The 21,529-nt window shown below is 39.5% G+C and overlaps 1 protein-coding gene across 3 annotated transcripts; it reads right to left on the bottom strand.

Moving 5' to 3' along the window:
* Positions 1-6,476: 6,476 nt before the first annotated feature.
* On the bottom strand, positions 6,477-21,125 carry fli1rs (Fli-1 proto-oncogene, ETS transcription factor-related sequence). 3 transcript variants are annotated; one of them, XM_080426869.1, is made up of 10 exons: positions 20,937-21,125; positions 13,185-13,390; positions 12,389-12,555; positions 10,776-10,979; positions 9,409-9,483; positions 8,657-8,725; positions 8,355-8,417; positions 8,222-8,269; positions 7,850-7,936; positions 6,477-7,424 (listed from the first exon to the last, which is right to left on the bottom strand). In XM_080426869.1, exons 1-10 carry the CDS (start codon positions 20,952-20,954, stop codon positions 6,901-6,903), a joined length of 1,461 nt encoding a protein of 486 aa, XP_080282995.1. In that variant the 5' UTR covers positions 20,955-21,125; the 3' UTR covers positions 6,477-6,900. The 3 variants fall into 3 exon arrangements, with proteins under 3 accessions (XP_080282995.1, XP_080282996.1, XP_080282997.1); XM_080426870.1 differs by lacking the exon at positions 20,937-21,125 and adding an exon at positions 20,465-20,794; XM_080426871.1 differs by lacking the exon at positions 7,850-7,936 and having other exon boundaries at positions 20,937-21,124.
* Positions 21,126-21,529: the final 404 nt, after the last annotated feature.

The following is a 21,529-nucleotide window of genomic DNA, read 5'->3' as shown; positions in this document are numbered from 1 at the left end:
CACATAATTTCTCCTTTAAAGGGTTAGTTCAGATTTTTTTAGTATTTTCTGTAGGAAATACTTACCATTAATGTAGTGGTTGCAAAGGTATTAATTGATTGCCCGAGTCCCGTGGTCAGAGTTATGGTCTGGTTCTGATGAATATGAAGTAGTTCCGGTAGATTAGTAGATTTGGTGGGGGCCGCTCATTAAAAATAAAGAAATAAAAAAAACTAGCGTCATTTGTATTGTTGACCTATTTCTACCATATCGTGCAGGTTTCGTTCAATTTCGACCCCTCTGTCACATGGTACTATTTTTTGTGTCATATATTTTGTGCGTGAGTAGGCTGCCGCGGCGTAGTGATTCTGGACACAAACATTAGTACCATGTGACAGAGGGGTCGAAATGTTACGAAACCTGCACTATATGGTAGAAATAGGTCAACAATACAAATGATGCTATTTTTTTTTAATTAATTTATTTTTAATGAGCGGCCCCCACCAAATCTACTAATCTACCGGAACTACTTCATATTCATCAGAACCGGACCATAACTCGGTCAATCAATTAATACCTTTGCAACCACTACATTAATGGCAAGTATTTCCTACAGAAAATACTAAAAAAATCTGAACTAACCCTTTAAGTCAATCATAATGCAGATTTAAAAACATTTGTTAATTCTAAAAACGTTTCTCTGAAAACGTTTATTGTAGCTATCCTATGGATTTTGCATGATGTAAAACATTATAACCTGATTATTTTCCCTTTTAATATAATCACGTTGAATATTAAATTATTTAGGCCTATAGTGCATAGGCTATACAGTAGCCTAACTATTTGTGTAAATAAAATATTAAACATGTCCCTTAGCCGCATGCATACTGGCCTAGCCTACTGTTACACCAGTAGAGGCCTATTAGGCAGTGGCAGTGGTGCAAACTAAGTATATTTACTCAAGTACTGTACTTAAGTAAAATCTTTAGGTACTTTTACTTTACTGGAGTATTTCAAATTTTCAGCAATTTTACTTCTACTCCACTAACATCTCAGAGGCAAATATTATACTTTTACTCCACTACAATTATTTGACAGCTTTAGTTACTAGTTACTTTATAGATTTTGATTATTATTACAAAACGTACATTAACCACTTCAGCTCCGTATACATTTCGGCCATTTGAAAATAGCCTATCTACAAGCTCACAATGTGCCATGATGCAAGCATTGTGAGCTTATAGATCCGTTATTTTCAAAAGATTGTAATACATTTTATACATTTGAAAACTTGTGAATTCTGCAATCTGGACAATGAGTTCTACTTTTGGTACTTTAAGTACATTTTTATACCAATAAAACTATACCAAAACTATTGTACTTTTACTCAAGTAAATTTTGAATACTGGACGTAGCCTACTTGTTGTAACTGAGTATTTCTACATTGCAGTATTTTTACCTATGTCAAAATGTGAGTACTTTCTCCACCACTGCTTCCTAGGCTGTGTGTTTTCCACTTCCTGTCGATTTGATCCAATGAAATCCAATGAAACTGGTCAGATGACCAATGATATCCAATGAAATCGACAGGAAGTGGAAAACCCACAGCCTAGGAAACAGGTGAATAGGCCTATTCAAAGGCACCTGACCTGACCAGGTGTTACTGATTTGTGATAATTTTAAAGACCAGACTCGCAGGTAAATATTTTGTGGAGAGGTTTGACATTTGAATCCATATATTGCTGATAAAGTGACAACTTTTAGCAATGGGCTTAGCTCTGATCAACTGCGGTATCGTGACGGTGTTGTCTTCACTGGTGGCCATAGTATGTGGTTCCGTGGTGAAGTCAAAGGTCTCTGGGAACACACCGTCCCTGCACCATCTACAACTACCAGTAATGGTGCATTCCAGGCTCCCACTCATCGAAAAAGAACATTTCTCTCCGACCACTGGGACTGGACTTGAGCAGATACCAGATAACATGAGGGATGTGCTCATTCCGGTGCTATCTCCCACAGTGAGTGTACCGGGCATTCCTTGTGAGGATGGCGAGTGTCCTGTGGTCACAGCTCGGTGTAACTCTAGTAAGATCCTAGTGCGGGTTAGGAGGAGGTCTCTGGGTGCTGCTGGTGGTTCACCCTCCAGGCTCACACTGGGAACATGCCATCCCAGTAACATCACCAAGGAACTGGTTTATTTTGAATATGACCTTGGGCTCTGCGGAAACAAGCCAACTGTAAGTTTATTTTGTATTAATGAATAGCCCAGTGGTGTAAAGTAACCAATTACATTTACTCAAGTATTGTACTTAAGTAGGCTACAATTTTGAGGTATTTTTACATTACTTTATTTCCAATTGTCAGTACTTTTACTTCAACTCCACTACATCGCAGAGGCAAATAGGCTACTATACTTTTACTTCCCTACAATTATTTGAAAACTTTAGTTACTTTGTATGTAGACATTGATTATTATCATCGATAAACATACATTAACCACTTCAGCCCTATATACATTTAGGCCATTTCAAAATAGCCGATCTACAAGCTCACAATGAGTCATGATGCGAAGCATTGTGAGTTTGTAGATCTGCTATTTTCAAAAGATTGTTATACATTTTTTACATTTGAAAACTTGTGAAATGGGATATTCTGCACAATGAGTGCTTTCTACTTTTGGCCCCTTGAGTACATTTTGATACCAATACGTTTGTACTTTTACTCAAGTCAATTTTGATTACCGGACTTAATTGTTTCTACATTGCAGTATTGATACTTTTACTTAAGTAAAGAATGTGATTACTTTTTCCACCACTGGAATAGCCAACATTTTGCTAATTGAGTACATTAATTCAAACAAATCTTAAAGTTCAGGGAGTGGGTCTGTGCTTTACGTAACAGATAATCAACAACCGTTTGGCTTACACCAACATTCTACGGTATGATCCACCGACACCTACTGGACCCATCAGGAGAACTGCACCGTTCAGCTTGTCCATCGCCTGTCACTACAACAGGTGAGGCTGAAATCGTTGCAGCTTTATTGTTTTTGACCCCCAGAGAGTCTGACAGATGAACATTCTTACATTCATTTTTTTCAGATACATATATAACTATAAAATTGGCTACACACCGAAGATGGAGATGAGCAAGGTCTTCAAGCCATTGAAGAACAGGGTCAAATTGATTCTCACTGCACGAAATGGTAAACATTTTATGAGCCTGCTCGCTAGGCCAGTGGCTCTCAACCTTTTCAGGCCGCGACCCCCCCAAAATAATCATATTTGAGAAGGGGACCACCCAAAATACCCCCCCCCCCCCCAAAAAAAAAGAAATCATGCGGGAACCACCCTGGGGGTCCGACCCACAGGTTGAGAACCACTGCTCTAGGCTTCCAAAATAAATAAATAGGCCTAGTTGGTGGGTCCTGTCCTGTCCCACATCTACCAATGTTCTAAATGTGACTATTTATCTCTGATAGCTCAGTGGGAAAGACTTTCCCCGGTGGAAACGTATGTGCTTGGCAAGCGCATGCACTTTCAGATTGAGGCTCCATCCATGAGCATAAATGAAAGGTTATATGTCCATTCCTGTCATACAACCCACCAGAAGTCCCACACCTCAAAGCCCCAGCATCCAATCATAGAGAACTCCGGGTAATGTAATGTCTCATTCATTCATGGACTGTGAACCATTTTACTTGCTTATGCTCAGCTCACCTGCATGGTAGAGCACAACATTGGCAAGGTTTAGTTGTTGAGTTAACTCTTGCAACACCCATGTTAATCTGCCTTGTTCCTGCGTGTGCTGTCCTGGTACAGGTGCATGGTTGAGAGCGAGGAGGGACATTCCAGTTTCATCCCACACAAAAATAATGCTGTGAGATTCTCTGTGGATGCATTCTTGCTTAAAGGAATGACAGGGAAAGTAAGTAATTGGGCATTTAATTGTATTTTTCCCTATGATTGTATGGGTTGTACTGTTGCATATATGGACTATTGCATTATTATCCCATGCTGGAAAAAAAGAGGGTTTATTACAGAGACATGAAGTTGGTCTATAAAATCAAAGCACACATTTATGTTCCACAGCTAATGTTCATGCACTGTGCAGTATCAGTGGAGAGTTCTATCCCCACTTCCACAGCCAAGTCGTGTAATTACAACACAACAGTTGGAAGGTGAGCTCTGGTTATTTTTTATTCAAAAACAATTGACATAAACAATACCAAGTACTAAGTGTGAAATATCTATTTTTAAATTGTATTTATCTGTTTTGGACACACACACACACACACACACACACACACACACACACACACACACACACACACACACACACACACACACACACACACACACACACACACACACACACACACACACACACACACACGAACATGAAACATCTCTTTCATCCTATCAGATGGGAAGAACTGTATGGTCCAGCCTCTGTATGCTCCTGCTGTAAATCCAAATGTAGCTCTACTGCCTCTGCTGGTAAGATATATCAATATAATGTTTAGAATTAACGTTGCTGGTGGTTACGTTTGTTTTGATCAACTGAACATTGAGACTCAGGTTGGATATCATTCAATTAAACCGTTTTGCTCTCCAGTGACCAAGATGATTAGCAGCAAAGCGTGGTCGATTGAGCATGAAGTCAAGCCCACCACAACACCAATGAGGAAGACAACCACATCAACACTGACAGCCACAATGGCAAGAAAGAGGAAGACAACAACTATGACGACAACAGAGATGACGACTACAACCAGAAATGCACAAGCCATGAAAAAGAAAACAGCCATGGTTGACGAGGAGTTGGACTGGGCATATGGGGTTGGGGGGTGGAAGGACTCAGAAGGACTCGACAGACGAGTGAAGGGCTCCGCTGTCGTGGAGGAGGTCACCAAACCACGCAGGATATTTGAAGATATCTTTGGTTTCAACAAATAAATACTGGAACACATATTGGTGTGTTTTCATACAGGGTTTTGACACCTTTCTTAATGAGTAGGCCGAGCACATACAACGGAAACGCTCTTGACATATATTGATTATGTTAACCTTTTCCTCTATTGACTTTAGTACATGACATAACTCTGTCCAAGTGTATTCATGACAGAAAGCACATATGCCTGGGCAAATTTGAAGTAGTTCTAAAAAAAATTACTGCCCTAGGGGGTCCGCAGGTAACCCTAGCATCCCTATTCTGGGGGAAACATTTGCCGAAAATAGCAGATCTACAAGCTCACAATAAGTTGCAGTGTGACATGCTGTGAGCTTGTAGATCTGCTATTTTTGTCGAAGAGGTTTGGTGTAAAGGGAAAAGAACCAAGTGCAGAGCCAAAGGTCAAGTTTGCAAAGTATTGAGGATTTAAAGGTAGGGTAAGTGATATCTTTTGGTTAAAGCACTATATTCTGATAGTAATAATTGAGAGTGTTTGATCAGTAATAGGAGTCTCCCCATCTCCAGCTCTTTAATAAACAGAAAATATATTTTCAGGTGGGTTGCAAAATAATCTGTATCCTGTCTGAGTTCTCTATCCTGATTGGATAAAATTGGTATCCTGACCTGAAAATGCATTTCTGTTTAATAAAGAGCTGGAGAGACATGGAGACTCCTGTTACTCTATAGCAATGCATACTATCAGAATATAGAGCTATTTACACTTATTTTAACCAAATAATATAATTACAAAAATTAACATTAACATGAATGCAACATATTTATAGAAAAGATGATGTGTAAACAAATAAACAATATTTACGAAACGCTGATAGTGCTGTCAAACAAATCTATGAAGCTATATGAAAAAGTTGAATCTGCAACACAGTGTTATGCTATAAAGAAGGGGTCCTGCGTCATCTCTCTCAGCTATGGATCCTTGGCCTGAAAAACGTTGAAGACCCCTGCTCTATGCTTGTAGATATGCTCCATCAGCTATTATTGATAGCCACTCATGGTTTGTTTAGATTTTACAATGTAGTAATAAAGTGTTACAAAGACGTTTTGTAGCAATAAAGTATGGTACTATGGTAATCCAATGTTTTAGCAGACAACACTTCACTGAAGTGCATAGCCTAAACTAATATACTGTATGTACATTAGGAAGTACAGCAAGGTACAGCAACCGCCATCTTGTTTTAGGTGAAAACTATACACATAATAAATCAAAGCTGGTACAGGTCCACAGGAATTCCACAGTGTGAACAGAAAGAGGACTCTCCATCAGAGCTGAAGTGGACCAGAAAGAGAACTTGATTCCTCTTTCATGTGAACTGACAACATTGTGAACACAAAAAGAACTGAGTCCCTTTTCTGCTGTCCCACTTCTTGGTGCACTTGAAGAGGACTCTGTTGGGTTCGTTTTAAACAGAACATATGCGAAAGCACCCAGCCATGGATGTTAAGAAAATGGGGTTGTACAGCAATAATAGACCTACTAACCAAGCATTTCAAACCTTACAAATCACTGCAAGAGTCAATTTTCAAGTATAAGCGTTTATTAGCTTAAATGTCTTATTGCTACATGGTGTCAAACATTCTGTACAATTTAACTTTTACAAATGTCAGGTCAATGATTATAAAAAATTGACCTTTAAGATATAATGAAAAGCAGTGAGAATGCTACTTACAGATTAACCATTTGGCTGTTGCCTTCACAACCACTACTATAAACCAGCTACTTGGCTTTTTAATAAACTGAATCACATTATATAATCACCCCATTTAGGAATGACCACAGACGTAGTAGAATGGCTTATTTCGTCTAACATTACTTTTCCTTTGTACATTATACAACACCCCTTTAAACAGACAGTATAGCATCATATCACCTTCATTTCGACAAGACGATGTCTTGCAGTGTGTCGGGGTTCTTCTGCCAACTTCACTGTGGCATGAGATGCCTTGTCCTCAGTAGTATGAACTAAGGTGGGAATGAGCTGCAGGGTGTCGAGGCATGGTTGACCCAGGGTAGATGGGGCTGTTGGGTGAGTTCCAGTATGTTGTGGGGGGGCCGAAAAAGTTCCCAGGGGACACGGACATAGGAGCTGGGTGCCCTCCCATAAAGTTCATTTTGGGCTGGTGGCTGTGGTAGGGCTGGACGTAAGGCACCTCAGTCTGGTACTTCACAATCCCCCCTTCGGCCGAGTGATTCTGATGTGCCTGCGAGATGCCCTGGAAGTCAAATTTGTAGGCATAGCGCTTGCCGTGCACTTTGGTCATGATGTTCTTGTCGTAGTAGTAGCGAAGAGCGCGGCTCAGCTTGTCATAGTTCATGTTGGGTTTGCTCTTGCGTTCCCCCCAGCGCTTTGCCACCTCATCCGGGTCGGTCATCTTGAACTCACCATTGGTGCCTTCCCAGGTGATAATGCTGGCATTGTTGCTGTCAGACAGGAGCTCCAGCAGGAATTGCCACAGCTGGATCTGCCCTGAACCTTGGGGGTAAAAGGGGTAGGAAAGTATAAGGGTTTTGTCATGACATCATACGATGTTCATGAAAATGCTAATAAGACTTTTGGGGTAGTGCAATAATCTTTTTTTTCAAATGAACTTGCTTGTACAAAAAGGTACTATTGAATCTTATTGAAGACTGGTTGTTTTCTTTCCCATATTTATTGTTTATTGTTTTTAGTGTGTGCGTGCGTGCGTGCGTGCGTGCATGCGTGCGTGCGAGCGAGCGAGCACACCCATCTATTGATTTGATAACTAAGGACAGAATCCCACATTTTCCATGGCTACCTATCACATGTCTTTCACAGCTCTAGAAATACATTTAAGAACAGAGCCTATGTTTCACCAAATGTGACCTTTTCACTGTGTGCCATGGAGGAAGTAATGGCATGAGCGGCAAGTAACCTACCCACAGGCCTGTGAGCGCTGGGGTCAGGGAGCCTGTTTGAACTTTGTTTGCCTGTTCGGTTCTTGGAGGAGTTGAGGGCTTGGCCTTCTGTGAGGAAAACAGTAGGGCAAATAGTCACTTGGATGAGAGGGAGGCAACTCAAAAGTTTGGACCGGATTTTTGCACATTAGGGAGTAAACGATGCAATTTATTTTTGCTTTGATGTTCACTCAATCCCAGAATGTACTGTAGGAGCTTGCATTCTGTTTATAAGCCATGTCTCAGCCCTTGCTTGCTCTCTTCAACTCTCTCAAAAACCAGAGCAGACAGTGTAAAGGCCTCATTTGCTCCATTCTCAGTTCTATTTGTTTTTGTGCATGCTTTCATGCTTACCTGGGTTAGCTAGTCGACTGCATATGGGCGCTAAAGCTTGGTATGGGTCTGTGAGGAAGAAGAAATTGCATAATTAATGTTCTAATATTTTCCCTTTCAAACATTGATGAGTAGGAAGGAGTGGAATTCACACCTTGCACGATTCTTGGCGCAGCCTCTGTGACTCTAGTATTGTGTTGGTGCTCCATGGGAGAACCTAAAAACAGGAAAATTAAAAACATTTTCATAAAGCTGCATTGTGTGATATAATTTGGCTTGTTTTGACATGCAGTGGTGTAATTCCCAAGGCTTATTGGTAGGGCTGCGTATCGTTGTGGTTAATGTTACTCGGATCGGATGTGAATCTGTAAAGAACAGTTTTCTAAGCTAAACAATTCTAACTATCATTCATGCATAAAGGATGAAATTGTCGTCATGAGTGGTTTCATACCATACCTTTGGGTACTGCAGCCATGGTGTTTGCTGGCCAAGTGCTCCTGCGACTGATCTCATCATAGGTATTCTCTAGATAAACAAGAACCAAAGATGAGACTAGACAAGGACAGGAAGAGGGCTCAAAAGGCCTTTGAAGTGGACAGTGCCACTGGCACTACTAGGAAGGAAGCCCATAAATGGAGGCCAAGACGGAATGATATGAGTTTGACAACAAACTTGGGAGAGCTGAAGATGACCCACAATTTCTTAGGGTGAGTGTTCTTTTGTTAAGGCCACCCATGTCACCACAAGATTGTCAATTGTGTCCCAAAGTGGGACCCATAGCCCCCATTTCCTGTGCCGGTGCAGCTGTTTCCTCTCTGAAACTGGCTGTTGAGTTGTGGACTCGACAGGCTCCCCATCGAAGGCCACCGTTGTGCCAAGAAACCTTTGCACTCTTGAAACTATGTAATATGGTATTGAAACTCAACACATTATTTTTGCATCCCTAAATCATTCAAGCAGTTTTCTCTGCTGTGCTTTTGTGATAGATTCACGATTGTGATCTCAAAGTCTTGGGGACGATTCACACCCCAAATTCTTCAGCTCTCAGACGGACCATGTTATTATGTCTGCTGGACCGTGACACCCGCCATACGTGATATGCTCTTGAAAGATTCATGGCTTTGAGAATGAAATTCATTTCCACTTATTTATTTCCTGCACAATCAGGTGTTTGATGGAGAGTCTAGAGTGTGAGAAGTCTGTCTTACCCGCTTTGACCTGTAGTCTTGGCTGTTGTGGGGTGGTGTTGGTGGGAGTTGTGGGGTAGGAGAACGTTGGGCTACCTAAAGAAAATGACAACAAAAGATGTATGTAGTCAGAATAGAATACATACAAAATAAATGTTATAGAAATAATAATAAAAGGACCAATACAATATTTAACTTCAAAAAGTCATTGAGTCACATTGGCTCATTTGCGTATACTCAAAGGGCATCTCCTTTGTTTTTCAGTTTGATCTCTGTATCTGTTGGTGTGAATCTGAGTCATGAATGAATTGTATGGCTGCGATATTGTGGTGTGATTCCAACAATGGCTTTACAAAGTCCCAGAGTAGTGTACGCCAGGTGACATCACCAGTATATAAGCCGAACTACAGAGCTTTACTTCTTTCACTCCATAAATGTATGTGCCAGATTACACTTCAGAAGAAAAACAACCACAAGAGACTTGTGAATTTGTATTTCAGTGACCTGCCTGATTAAATAAAGGTTATAAAGGCTTACAAATTATAAAAAAGATGGAGGTGCAGTCAGCTATCGATGCGGCCCTAAACATGAAGTGAGAGACTGTTGGTGAAGAAGGATCTGACCTATTTGTCTAGAGAATAGAGAATGCTGTGAAGCTAGCGAAGCATTCTGTGTTCATTCTGTTTGGTCCAGGGAATGAACGAGTGACAAGTATAGCTGGTGTTTTTTGTTTGCACTTCATACAATAAATAAATTATATATGCTTGGAAAAAGTTGTCTTTTAACTACTTTCAACTTGTAATTATAGGCACAATCTTAAAAAAAAAGAAGAAGAAGTAGCGGAAATAGCAGATCTACAGATTGGATATGTAGATCAGCTATTTTCGCTATTTTGAGATTGTAGAAGATTGTTAGTTACTTTCACTATTCATCATACGCAAAGTATATAGTGCTTAAAAGGGCTGGAAGTGTTCAATAACAGGGGTCTCCCTGTCTCTCCATCTCTTTAGTAAAAAGAAAATACATTTTCAGGTCGGGAGAAGAATTTCATCCAATCAGGAGAGAGAACTCATACAGGATAAAGGAGTGAACTTGTTAGTGATAAAAAACAAAAATATGTCAAATTTGGACCTGGAACACCATACATTTTAAGTTGATAAATTATCTCTCTCTCGGTTGAAATCGGTGTGCCACACATATATGTATTTTCTGTTTACTGAAGAGCTGGAAAAACAGGGAGACCCCTGTTACTGTAAGTAAACACACTATAGCAATGATTACTATCAGAATATAGGGCTTAGATAGCTTAGAGATAGCACATATTTGACACAGAACCACATACAACGCTCTCAGCCAGCATTTTATTACGAGCATAGGGTGAGCCTTACTCTGTCTGAGGTATGCGAGGTGTGAGAACAGGATGTCTGCATTGTAAGCGGACGTGAGACGCATCATGTCCTCCTTGGTCATCTTGCAGAGGGCCTTGCCGTCCAGTGCGTGGAACAGTATGGCATCCACATCCTCAAGGACATACTCCTTGATGGCCCAGTCCAGCCACTGGCGCACATGGTCCTGTGTCCATACCTCAGGGTCTAAAGGATCACAGGTTAAGCGGATACAGAGAAAGAATCACATGTCAGTGTTGTGTAATTGATTTATTTTAATGACATACATGGCTTAAACTGATAATATTTAATTAGTAATTATTAGTAATCATTGATAGTTTGAATACAATTATTAGCATTTTGTACCAACCATTTTGAATCAATCTCTTGACTGTTTTGCTACTTCAGTATTACCACTGATTACACAAACTTGATACCTTCCCCATTATTCTGGCTATTTTCATAATTCTAACTAATATTATTGTTGGTCTTATCGAGGTATGTGAACACAGCTCATTTCCAGTAGCAACAGCCCATAATATTCATACTTGTACAGAAGACGCCACACCCTTGGGTTCTGATTGTCCTTGTTTAACACATCAGTGATGTAACATCCGTGTATTATTATGTAGCGGCTTAGCTTGAATGACTCATTGGCAAATTGTCTGCTTCCACTTTACTAAATTTGAGGGAACCCCTATCCCCTCCTGAGAGTAAAGACCCATTCATAGTCCATCATACAATAGTGTTGCTTGCCGAAAATAACAATTGAGTTATTTTCGGCAAGCGACACCAACGTAATACAGAGCAATAAGACTTTAGCACTGCCTAAAGTGTGATCTCTGAAGAGACTCTCACTCATAGTTGAGTGCAGTAGACAAAAAATACCCTACGATAACTTAACCTAACTATGTGATTTGTGTGATTTATATACAAATACTCCAAAGGACTTTTCAACAGACAGGAAACCTGATTGGGGTTAAAAAGGACCTTCGATAATTTGTGGTTGAAGCATAGATGAAGCGAGATGGTTAAACAGGAAAGAGAATGCATCCGCAAATTACACACTACTTCATCAACACAAATAATTAAGCGATAAAATAACTTTTTATTTCTATATATTTATGATAATGTATAAGACCATAGCTGATATACTGTATTCACAAAATCTAAAACACACACGTTAGTATAAAAAGATTATAAAACTTATTTAATCAGGCAAGAGGAACAAAAACACTGACATTGTGGGGGAGTAGTGGCAAACTACTATTACACACACACACATACACACACACACACACACACACACACACACACACACACACACACACACACACACACACACACACACACACACACACACACACACACACACACACACACACGGCACACACACACGGCACACACACACACACACACATACTGTATATGCTATGCCCATCTCTTGATTGACATTGCACAAGACAATTATGTGCCAATTCTTGTGAAACACAAACTATCTTGTGACAAATACTGTATATGTGCACAGTAAAATCTTATGCTCTCAGGTTTAAATGAACGCTGAGAATTTTAGATTGGAGAAACGAGAGTCCACGTATACAAGTGAGTCAACTCACCTGCTGGCACAATGACCCTCTTCTCATCTGTGGTGGTGATGGGTGGGCTGCTGGTCTGGGGGCTGGCACGGGCCTCAGGGTACGTCGCCTGGTATCCCATCTGGGCCCCGTCGTTACTCATGTGTCTAGACCGCTTGGTGACACTACAGTCCACTGGGGACTCACGACTACAAACGACAAACAAGAGAGCACCGGTGAATTGTGAATCTCGCGGTTGGATCTGGAAGGTTAATTATTATGGAAAATGACATTTTTCATATCTTGGAAGGTTTGGAAAATATCAGTCATTCCAATTTAAACCTATGCATTTGATTTAAGATCTTTCATACATTGCAATATTTATTCTGACAAAGAAATGCCTCTGCAGTGGAATGGCCTAATCTGAAAACGCTACTACTCACTACCAGGACACATTACACTGAACTCCAAGCATAAACTTAAAGGGATACTTCACTTTCGGCGGGGGGAAACATTTAAAAAATATATTAAAAATAAATGAAAAAAGTAATGGAAAATTCATGGCCCCCTCACGCATTAGAGTGTCCTACTAATTTGTGAGGGGGCCTTTATTTTGCCATAACTTCTTTCATTTTTTTTTAATATATATTTTTAATGTTTATTTTATGTGAAAGTGAAGTATCCCTTTAAATTCTGGCTATTGAAATGTAGAGCATGTGGGAACCCTGTTGTTGCCAATGACATGACAGACAAATTAATGCAAGTCTTCCTGATAGAGCGTCGTTCAGCATCAAGTGTGACACGTTTATCATAAGCATTTCGGAATGTGATTCATCACCTGGTTCCATTGACATGCTCGCCTCTTTTCCCAGAATTCTGTGTCCCTTGCCCCACCCAGTCAGGCTCAGGGGGATCAGGACTCTGCTTTGAGGCCTGGCTGAATCCACCAGAAGACGTCATCTCTGTCTTCATGAGCATGGCAGGGGCTGTGGTGTAGGGCGGCTCAAACAAGGACTGGTCCTCACTCACTACGGACAGCGCTTCCTGTCCACAAAAAGCCAGAACATGGAGTCAGCCATTACGGTAAGAAGGGGTCACAACAGTGTTAACTGCACGGAAACTGACATTTTCACTGCAATGTGTGTTCACGCGACATGGTTCAACAGGACACACCACTATCATTCACAATAGTCACATCAAAGGTGAATATGACTCATTTGAAGGATCATGGGAAATATAATCACTATAAGTGAATATCAGAACCTTTCCCAATTCTTGAGTATTAACCACTTTATACCTGGCATCCCTTTTTTCAACATTAAAGGCAGAACGTTTTTTTCCTTCTTTTTTTAAACAATTTTTACTAAACATATCTAAAATGAATAAAATAGCTTTACAAGCTCACAGCGTGTCACGATGCCTTGTGAGCTTGTAGCTCTGATATTTTCACAAGTTTTTACATTTGTGTATAAAAAGGCTTAGATGGTTAAGATTTTCATCTACCATGCCAGAATCTAGAGCCTGGGGCTGTTATTGTGTAAGATATTGACAGGATGGACTTGAATGCATTTATTTGAAATATGATTTCCAAATAATCTTCATTATACAGGGGTAACATCACATCTGAACATGGAATTTCGGACTCATCTTTGGAAAAGCCCTCATATCTGAAAATGGAATTTAATCCTCATCTCTGGAAAAGTAGTAGCATTCAATTTCCTATTTCCTTTTTCCTTTTTTTTTTAAGTCATTCACTGGAGCAGTACTTTGCCATGACATCACAGATTGGGACAAAAGAGAAAGTCTTCCCTTTTAATGTCTGATATGTTCATGAATCAAAACTGAAAATTACTAGGGCATATGGATAACATAGTATTTTAAAGCTGAAATGTAGAGCATTTAAATTGCACACTGTCTAATCATTTGTACAGTACTTTTCCAAAATAGGGATTACAAAGTTAATAAAAACAAATAAATAAATCAAAATAAAAGATTATTGTTATTTAAGAATAAAACAGTAAAACAATTGTTACAAAGTAAACATTTTTATAGACTTTAGAGACTTTTTATACATAATGTGATTTCCTCAGGTACGTAATTCATTCCAAAGTTGTGTTATTTGAAGCTTGAGTGATAAAAGTAGTGCAGACGTGAAATGTATGTGCAAACATTCAGATTATCTCTCCATCTAATGCTTGCCACTGTGAATTCGTTAGGATTGAGGTTGGTGGAGCTTAGCACAGGGTGGAGTCTGTTCAAGATTTGAGTCTCTCTTAGCACTGCTTCCTGTGTTTAGCACCGAGAAAGGCCTCAAACGCCACAACTACCTCGGAATTGTGTGTGTGTGTGTGTGTGTGTGTGTGTGTGTGTGTGTGTGTGTGTGTGTGTGTGTGTGTGTGTGTGTGTGTGTGTGTGTGTGTGTGTGTGTGTGTGTGTGTGTGTGTGTGTGTGTGTGTGTGTGTGTGTGTGTGTGTGTGTGTGTGTGTGCGCGCGCGCGCGCGTGCGCGTGTATGCGTGTGATGTTGTGTCTGTGTAAGGTGGGTAAAGCATTACGGACAAGACCTGTTGTTCTGACTGTTGTTTGAGTGAATTGTGTGCGTGTGTAATGCAAGGCAGTCTAAGTGTGTGTAAGTGCATGTTTGTTTAGAGGAGTTGAGTATTGTCTTTGGTCCTTGTACGTCAGTGCCGTGCTTTTTCAGTGGCTCACAGGAAACCTGGCCCCCATGTGCAGAGAAACCTTTTGGCACAGGCCAAGGGAGAGGAAACAGGGCGGGGGGGCACAGTGTAAAAAATGTGGGTCATTTTAAAAGTGGAAAACAACTCTAGCACCCATGGTCAGGGTAGAAAGGATAGAGGGGTGGAATTCATTGGACAGCAAGGAGTATGTCTTGATTGAAGATCTAAGTGCTGTGGCTCTATTGTGCATGCATGCATGTGTGCGTGTGTGTGCGAGTGCGTGCCTGTGTGTACGTCTAGGCATGTCTCTTTTTTTTCTTCTTTTTTTCAGCCCAATTGTATTGTAAAACAAATCTTAATGCATGGTGCAGAGTTTGGCATTTCCTCTTGCTGCAGACAACTGAGATGAGAATTCACCATCCTGTAGCTACAGTAAAAAAAAGAAATGTTGGTGTATATATCTCCAGTTTAACTATAATCTGTTGTTGTTTTGAAAAACATAACATTAGAAATAATAAATACTATTGACATCTTGTTCTTAATTTAATTACAAAAAGCTATGTTTTTGTCAAGACCACATGATACCCAAGAGCTCCTGAGATTTGAGTCATTTTTTGGTACCACATTATTAATTTCTTAATATCTAAAGATCACAAATTATTATTAAATCAAGTTCAATGGCAAGTTCAATGGCAACTTTTAATTCCTTGCCAGCAGGAAAATCCCACACTTAAAATGCAATCTACTTTTGGAACAAAACTCGAGCTTGTTTTCTGGTCACAGAAAACAGAAGCTTAACAGAAAAATCCTAGGTCTTACTTTAATTTAGACCGCAAAAGTCTAAACAGAATCATTACACAGGTCAGCTTATCTGTTCTGCCAGTTTCTTTGACTGTTCTTTTTAATCATACTGACTGATCTCTAATTCTTCTGCTACCCTCTTTCCCCCAGTCCACTGCTTTCTCACCCTGCTAGCCTTCATGGTGTGTCTATGTGTGTCTTTCTATATGGCCCTTTCTGAGGCCCTGAGTCAGTGCAGAAGTGAAACCGTTGTCTGACAGCACAGATATTAAAGAGGCTTTGCATGGGCAGCAAATTATCATGAGAACTGTAAATCTGTTTTTCCTAAATCTATTACATTTATACTTTGTCACATGACATGGCCCTTTTCAACAAGATTCACAAAATTAGACTTAATCCCTAGTGACATCACCTCCTCAGGATCAGCTAACTTCATGATTCTGGGTCCATTTGGTTACATTTGTCCACTCTCTGGGTTTTACTGCGTAGCCTACGAGCTCATGCAACCACAGTCACAAACACATTCTCCCGCTCTTCAGTCTTTACCTCCCCTTCGTGTGCACCCTTTGCTCTCTTTACCTCCTCTTCGTGCTCTCCTTCTCCTCTGCACACTGATACAAATATACTCAAATGTGGCCTGACCGCCAAAGCCACAACTGACTTCCTGTTCAATGTTTCTCTTTCTTAGTAAGACGTGTTGCAGAGTGACACAAAACAATGTTGCAAACATTGCCTGGACAGGTTACACTGCCTGCAGACTCCATTACCAATTATACTCCTCAAATTAAATACTGTTAAATAATAGGATGGTGAATTGTGTGACCTTTCTTCTGTGATAGTGATCAACTCAAGCTGAGTGGGTGCTTGTCAGCAGCTTTTACAGATTGCATCATGGAGTCTTGCCCAAGCTATCAGCTTCATGAAGCATGCATCGTCTGCCTGTCACTGATTAGTTGAACGAGTGGCATGGTGTTTTAATGTGTTACTAACATGTCTCATTACTACTGTAGCCTCATCAACAAGTCTGTACAGCACTCTGTTTTAAAATGTGCTTTATAAATAAAGTTGGACTGGACTGAATTGGAAGACAGCAGCCCAATTATAAAGTAACCTTATTTGACTTTAATCATTTTATAAATCATAGAGTGAGAATTGTAGCTATAGTACTTTTTGAAAATTGTAGTTACATTGGGCGGTAAGCTAATTATACATCAGGGAAACTTTCTTTCATGAGTAGGCCTATTATTGTGTACTTTTTCGTTAGATCAACACCAGGTATATATTTGTAACAGCGTGCACTATATTTAAGTCACAAAGTCATCTTACAAATTGGTCACAGAGCAGTCCTTTTCCAGCTAAATAATTGAACATATTCACACCATTTTGCTCTTGGGTTGGAATCCCCACTCTGTCTGGGTGATTATGGCTGCATATGATCCATGGACTGCAATGATGAAAGTAACACACTTTTGGTGCTATCAATTAAATACACCATTGCATCCTTCCTAAATAAAGAGATGTTCCTAATTGTTTTATTCAAACAGAGATCAAATAAATGCAAGTATTGAGCTGCCCACTCCCCAGTGCTTTATTTCACTGTCACTGTACCTCCATTGAGCAACACCAGCTCTCAGCTTTCAAACCTTGTGTTGTGACAAACAGCTGATATTATTTATATTTAAACATTACAAATGGCTCTGTTGTTTTTATAATTATAGGCATTAAAAAAATAACTTTATAATGGTGTAAATCACGATGCATCTATTACCATGTGTAATATCAGATTTCTTCTTATATTAATGAACTAAGCAAAGAGGACAATATGGGCCTATTACCTCTGGTTTTCTAATCATGACCATCATGACATGTGATTATTATCATGCATGGGTAATGTTTAAGGTATGTTTATGATCAAACACACTGAACTCTTGTTCTTGTTTTTACTCTACCAAAACCTGCTTCCAAACGACTTAATTAGTACCAAACTGGTGTCACAATCTAACACTTTATTTATGCTGCTTGAAACAAATCTACATCAAAACAAATAGTGTTGTGCCATGATGCTGGTAAGCATGTTAACAACATGTACAAATCCTCTTTGAGACAGAGGCAGAAAGTAAAAGTTCAGTCTAGCTGATTTTGCAAAGGCGTGAGCAGCTGCGTCTTCAAACATGATGTGGTTTTCACAACTTTGAGCCTGGTGGCAAGTTTGGCAACACCGACCTCTGAGTCTGAGGGGGAGCAAAACAACTGTAGGCCTACAGCTAGGCCTCTCAGTGGTGGAAACAGTACTCAAATGTTTTACTTAAGTAAAAGTATCAATACTGCAATGTAGAAGTACTTTGTTACAAGTAAAAGTTCGGAATTAAAAACGTTGAGCAAAAGTACAGTATTGGTAAGTAAGTATTGGTATCAAAATGTAAGTACCAAAAGTAAAAGTAGGCTACTAAAATGTTTGGAAATAGCAGATCTACAAGCTCACAACCCTGGCATTGTGAGCTTGTAGATCGGCTATTTTCAAATAGCCTATGTATAAAATAGGGCTTAAGTGGTAAATGTATATTTTATAATATAATGATTTATATCTGCAAAGTAACTAGTAGGCCTAACTAAAGTTTTCAAATAATTGTAGTGGAGTAGGCTACAAGTATAATAATTTGCGTCTGAGATGTGGTGGAGTAGAAGTAAAAGTAGCCTACAGAAAATTGGAAATACTCCAGTAAGTAAAGTCAAAACGCCTCAAAATTGTTCTTGAGTACATAGCTTTCCACCACTGCCAATAAAAAGGCCTCTTATAAGAACATTTCGTCAAACAAGGAAAACCTCGGACGCACATTTCGTTCAGGGACACATTGGTCGCACACTGCATGCCTGAATCAAAATGTTAAAACAATGCATTGACTCAGTTTATCCGCTGAATTTTATTTGGCAAAAAGCCTTTGTTGGGTTTTTTTTTTTTTTTTTTCTCGTCCAGGGAGCGGAAATGTGTGCGGAAAGTCTGAGGTTTGAGACAGGAAGCCTGCTCAGTTCAGATAACGACACCTGACAAGCACTCCCGTTTGCAACTATAAATTATTCTTTAAATAACCTTATTTTAAAAAACAACATCAACTTAACACAAGAGAGCTGCACCAGAACATGTATCTGAACTGTATAAATGTTGCAAATGTACAATGGTGTGTGTGTATGTGTGTGTGTGTGTGTGTATGCACTATATATATGCACGTGTGAGAGGCCATGAGGGGGCCAATTACATGTCTTGCAATTGTTTGTAAAATGTATATCTATACAGGCTATTATTATGGAATAATGTTGTTTAACCACTTAAACCCCAGCAATTTTCGATGAATTGAGTACAAAGGACCCCAATGGAAACAAGCCATAGGCTTTCTTGGGTTTAAAATCCTATAGACTATAGACCTTGTATTGAACTGTACTTTCCTGTGCTTTTTCTTGGCAAACTGATAAAGTATTCAATCAATCAATCAATCAACTTACCGGCATCGATATTGTGGGGAAAGCTTTCGCTGTAAATAGCAGATCGACAAGCTCACAAGGCCATGCACTGCGTTGCATTGTGATCTTGTTGATTGGCTATTTTCAGAAAACAGAAAATACACTAGTATTGAGCCCTGAGGGACTCCGGTTACCCATGTAGGGTTTAAGCGGTTAAATAAATGCAGTACAATTCCAGTCTATTTTAAATTAGGCTAAATGGTAATTTTATTCTTATAGAGTATAGGCTAAATGTCTATTCTAAGAACAAATAAAGATATAGGCTATAGTTTCTCAGAGAATTTCGTTATTTCCCCGTTTTAATGAGCCAGTTTAATGAGTTAAGCAGGCTTCTAGTCTTTCATTGAAGCTGAGCGGAGGAAAACTTCATTAGTGTTTTATAATATAAAAGATTAATTTAAGTTTTCCTCCGCTCAGCAGTTTATATGATTGATTGATTGATTGATACTTACTTTATTTAGTAAGACATGAGAACAACAGTACAGGACAAATTCACAATACAAGGTCTACTAAACTGGAAGACTCATTAAGCACTGAGCTTGTTTAAGATGAGATCCCCATGCACACAAATCATGATGACATATAAGAGACAGATATATATATAAAATGTATATAAACTGAAATGTAGCCTAGAGTAGACTATATGGCCAGGCGGTAGGCCATTGCATCGAAAATCTACACATTTGTGTCCCCAAAAGTGAAAGGATTATGTAGGCATATTTCATACAGCCTCAAACGATTAAAAATATATAGCCTACAGACTGAGACAATAGGCCTTGCTTGCATAATTGCATTCATGGCGTACACATGCTCAGTGCAAAAATGCCCCAAATCGATTAATAAAGTATAGGCTACATTATCTCCTTTGTACCATTAGAGTAATATTAAACATGTCATTCTAATTTCCTTTCAGATATTATAGCCCTATAAATGTTTTGCCTTCACTTTAATTATAATTTATCAATATTAAGAGTTACGATCGACGCATGTGTTCTTTGAACAATTAGGGGTATGCTTCCCCCCCCTACATTTTTCAAGATTATTGAGACATAACGAATGCTGCGGGCTGTAACTATTAGAATAAGCCAATGTTAGGATGTAGTATCAAATGTAAATAGCAGTCACCTCATGGAATGTGATCCTTTATCTCATTGTGTCCAACTGGGTCCATGGCGCCATCAGACACCTGCAGCGCACCATAATGTCCTTGCTATTCCTAATTAAATCGAGTTCGCAACAGATGTTTACAGTTTGCAAAAAAAGAAAGTAAAAATAAAAAATAACATTTTGTCCTATATTTTGTGTCGTCCTATAGCCTATAGGCAGATCACCATGATCAAATGAAGCAATTAAAAACGCGAGTTTTGGAAATCGTCTTTTTACGCGTAGGCTACGAGTCTCCAATTAGTTTTTATCTGAGTGTAAAGATGTAGTGGTTACTTGTGTTATTATAGAGCCGACATACAACCACGAACGGGAAGGAAGAGGAAATTTTGTACAAGAAGGAAAGAGTGGGGACTTGCCTCTCACTCAGCAAACAGAGAACTTGATGTGGGTGGCTTTCACAAGCAATGTTAAAACCAGATCAAACACCTACCTTTATCGTACAGTCCATTGCAGAAATAACGTCTCAGTCTTTGTCATTTAGTCGTTTTTAGAAATGTTAATGCTATAACTCAGTCCTGTTTAACGTCGCTTAATAATCGCATCAATTCATGGAGGGGAGCATTTACTCTTTGGCGCAAACCATTGCAGTAGCAATTTCTCTCAGAGACCATAACCGGATGACAGTTTTTTTTCTCTCGCTCTCTCTCTAAATTGGGAAGTGAAGTCACTCTGAAGAACAGTGCCTTGAAGCTGAGCTCCTCACACTGAAACTATAACACTGCTTGTTGGCATATAGGCCTAGAAGTATAGTATAGCCCAGTGGTTCTCAACCTTTTCAGGCCATGACCCCCCAAAATAATCATATTTTAACTGGGGACCCCCCACCCTGACAAGCACTTGGAATTGTAGGAGTTGAGACATTGCATTTTGTTTGACTCAGTTCCACAGATAAATATTGTGACACAATGTGTGTCACAATGCCTGGTGTTGCAAGGCATTGTGAGCTTGTAGATCGGCTATTTCCAAAATGTTTGCCTCTTTCTTATATTATTTGACAATTTGGCCAATGTTTTATAGTAAGGT

The sequence above is a fragment of the Gymnoscopelus braueri genome (genome assembly GCF_963280865.1).
Source record: "Gymnoscopelus braueri genome assembly, chromosome: 4".
NCBI classification, from domain to species: domain Eukaryota; kingdom Metazoa; phylum Chordata; class Actinopteri; order Myctophiformes; family Myctophidae; genus Gymnoscopelus; species Gymnoscopelus braueri.
This window is presented reverse-complemented; position numbering and strand designations above follow the sequence as displayed.

Excerpts from the sequence above, each read along its gene's own strand:
- fli1rs (XM_080426869.1), bottom strand. Across the intron at positions 10,980-12,388 it reads GAGGGTCATTGTGCCAGCAG|ACCCTGAGGTATGGACACAG; the intron begins GTGAGTTGACTC and ends GTGATCCTTTAG. Across the intron at positions 7,425-7,849 it reads CAGCGCTCACAGGCCTGTGG|GTTCAGGGCAGATCCAGCTG; the intron begins GTAGGTTACTTG and ends TTTACCCCCAAG.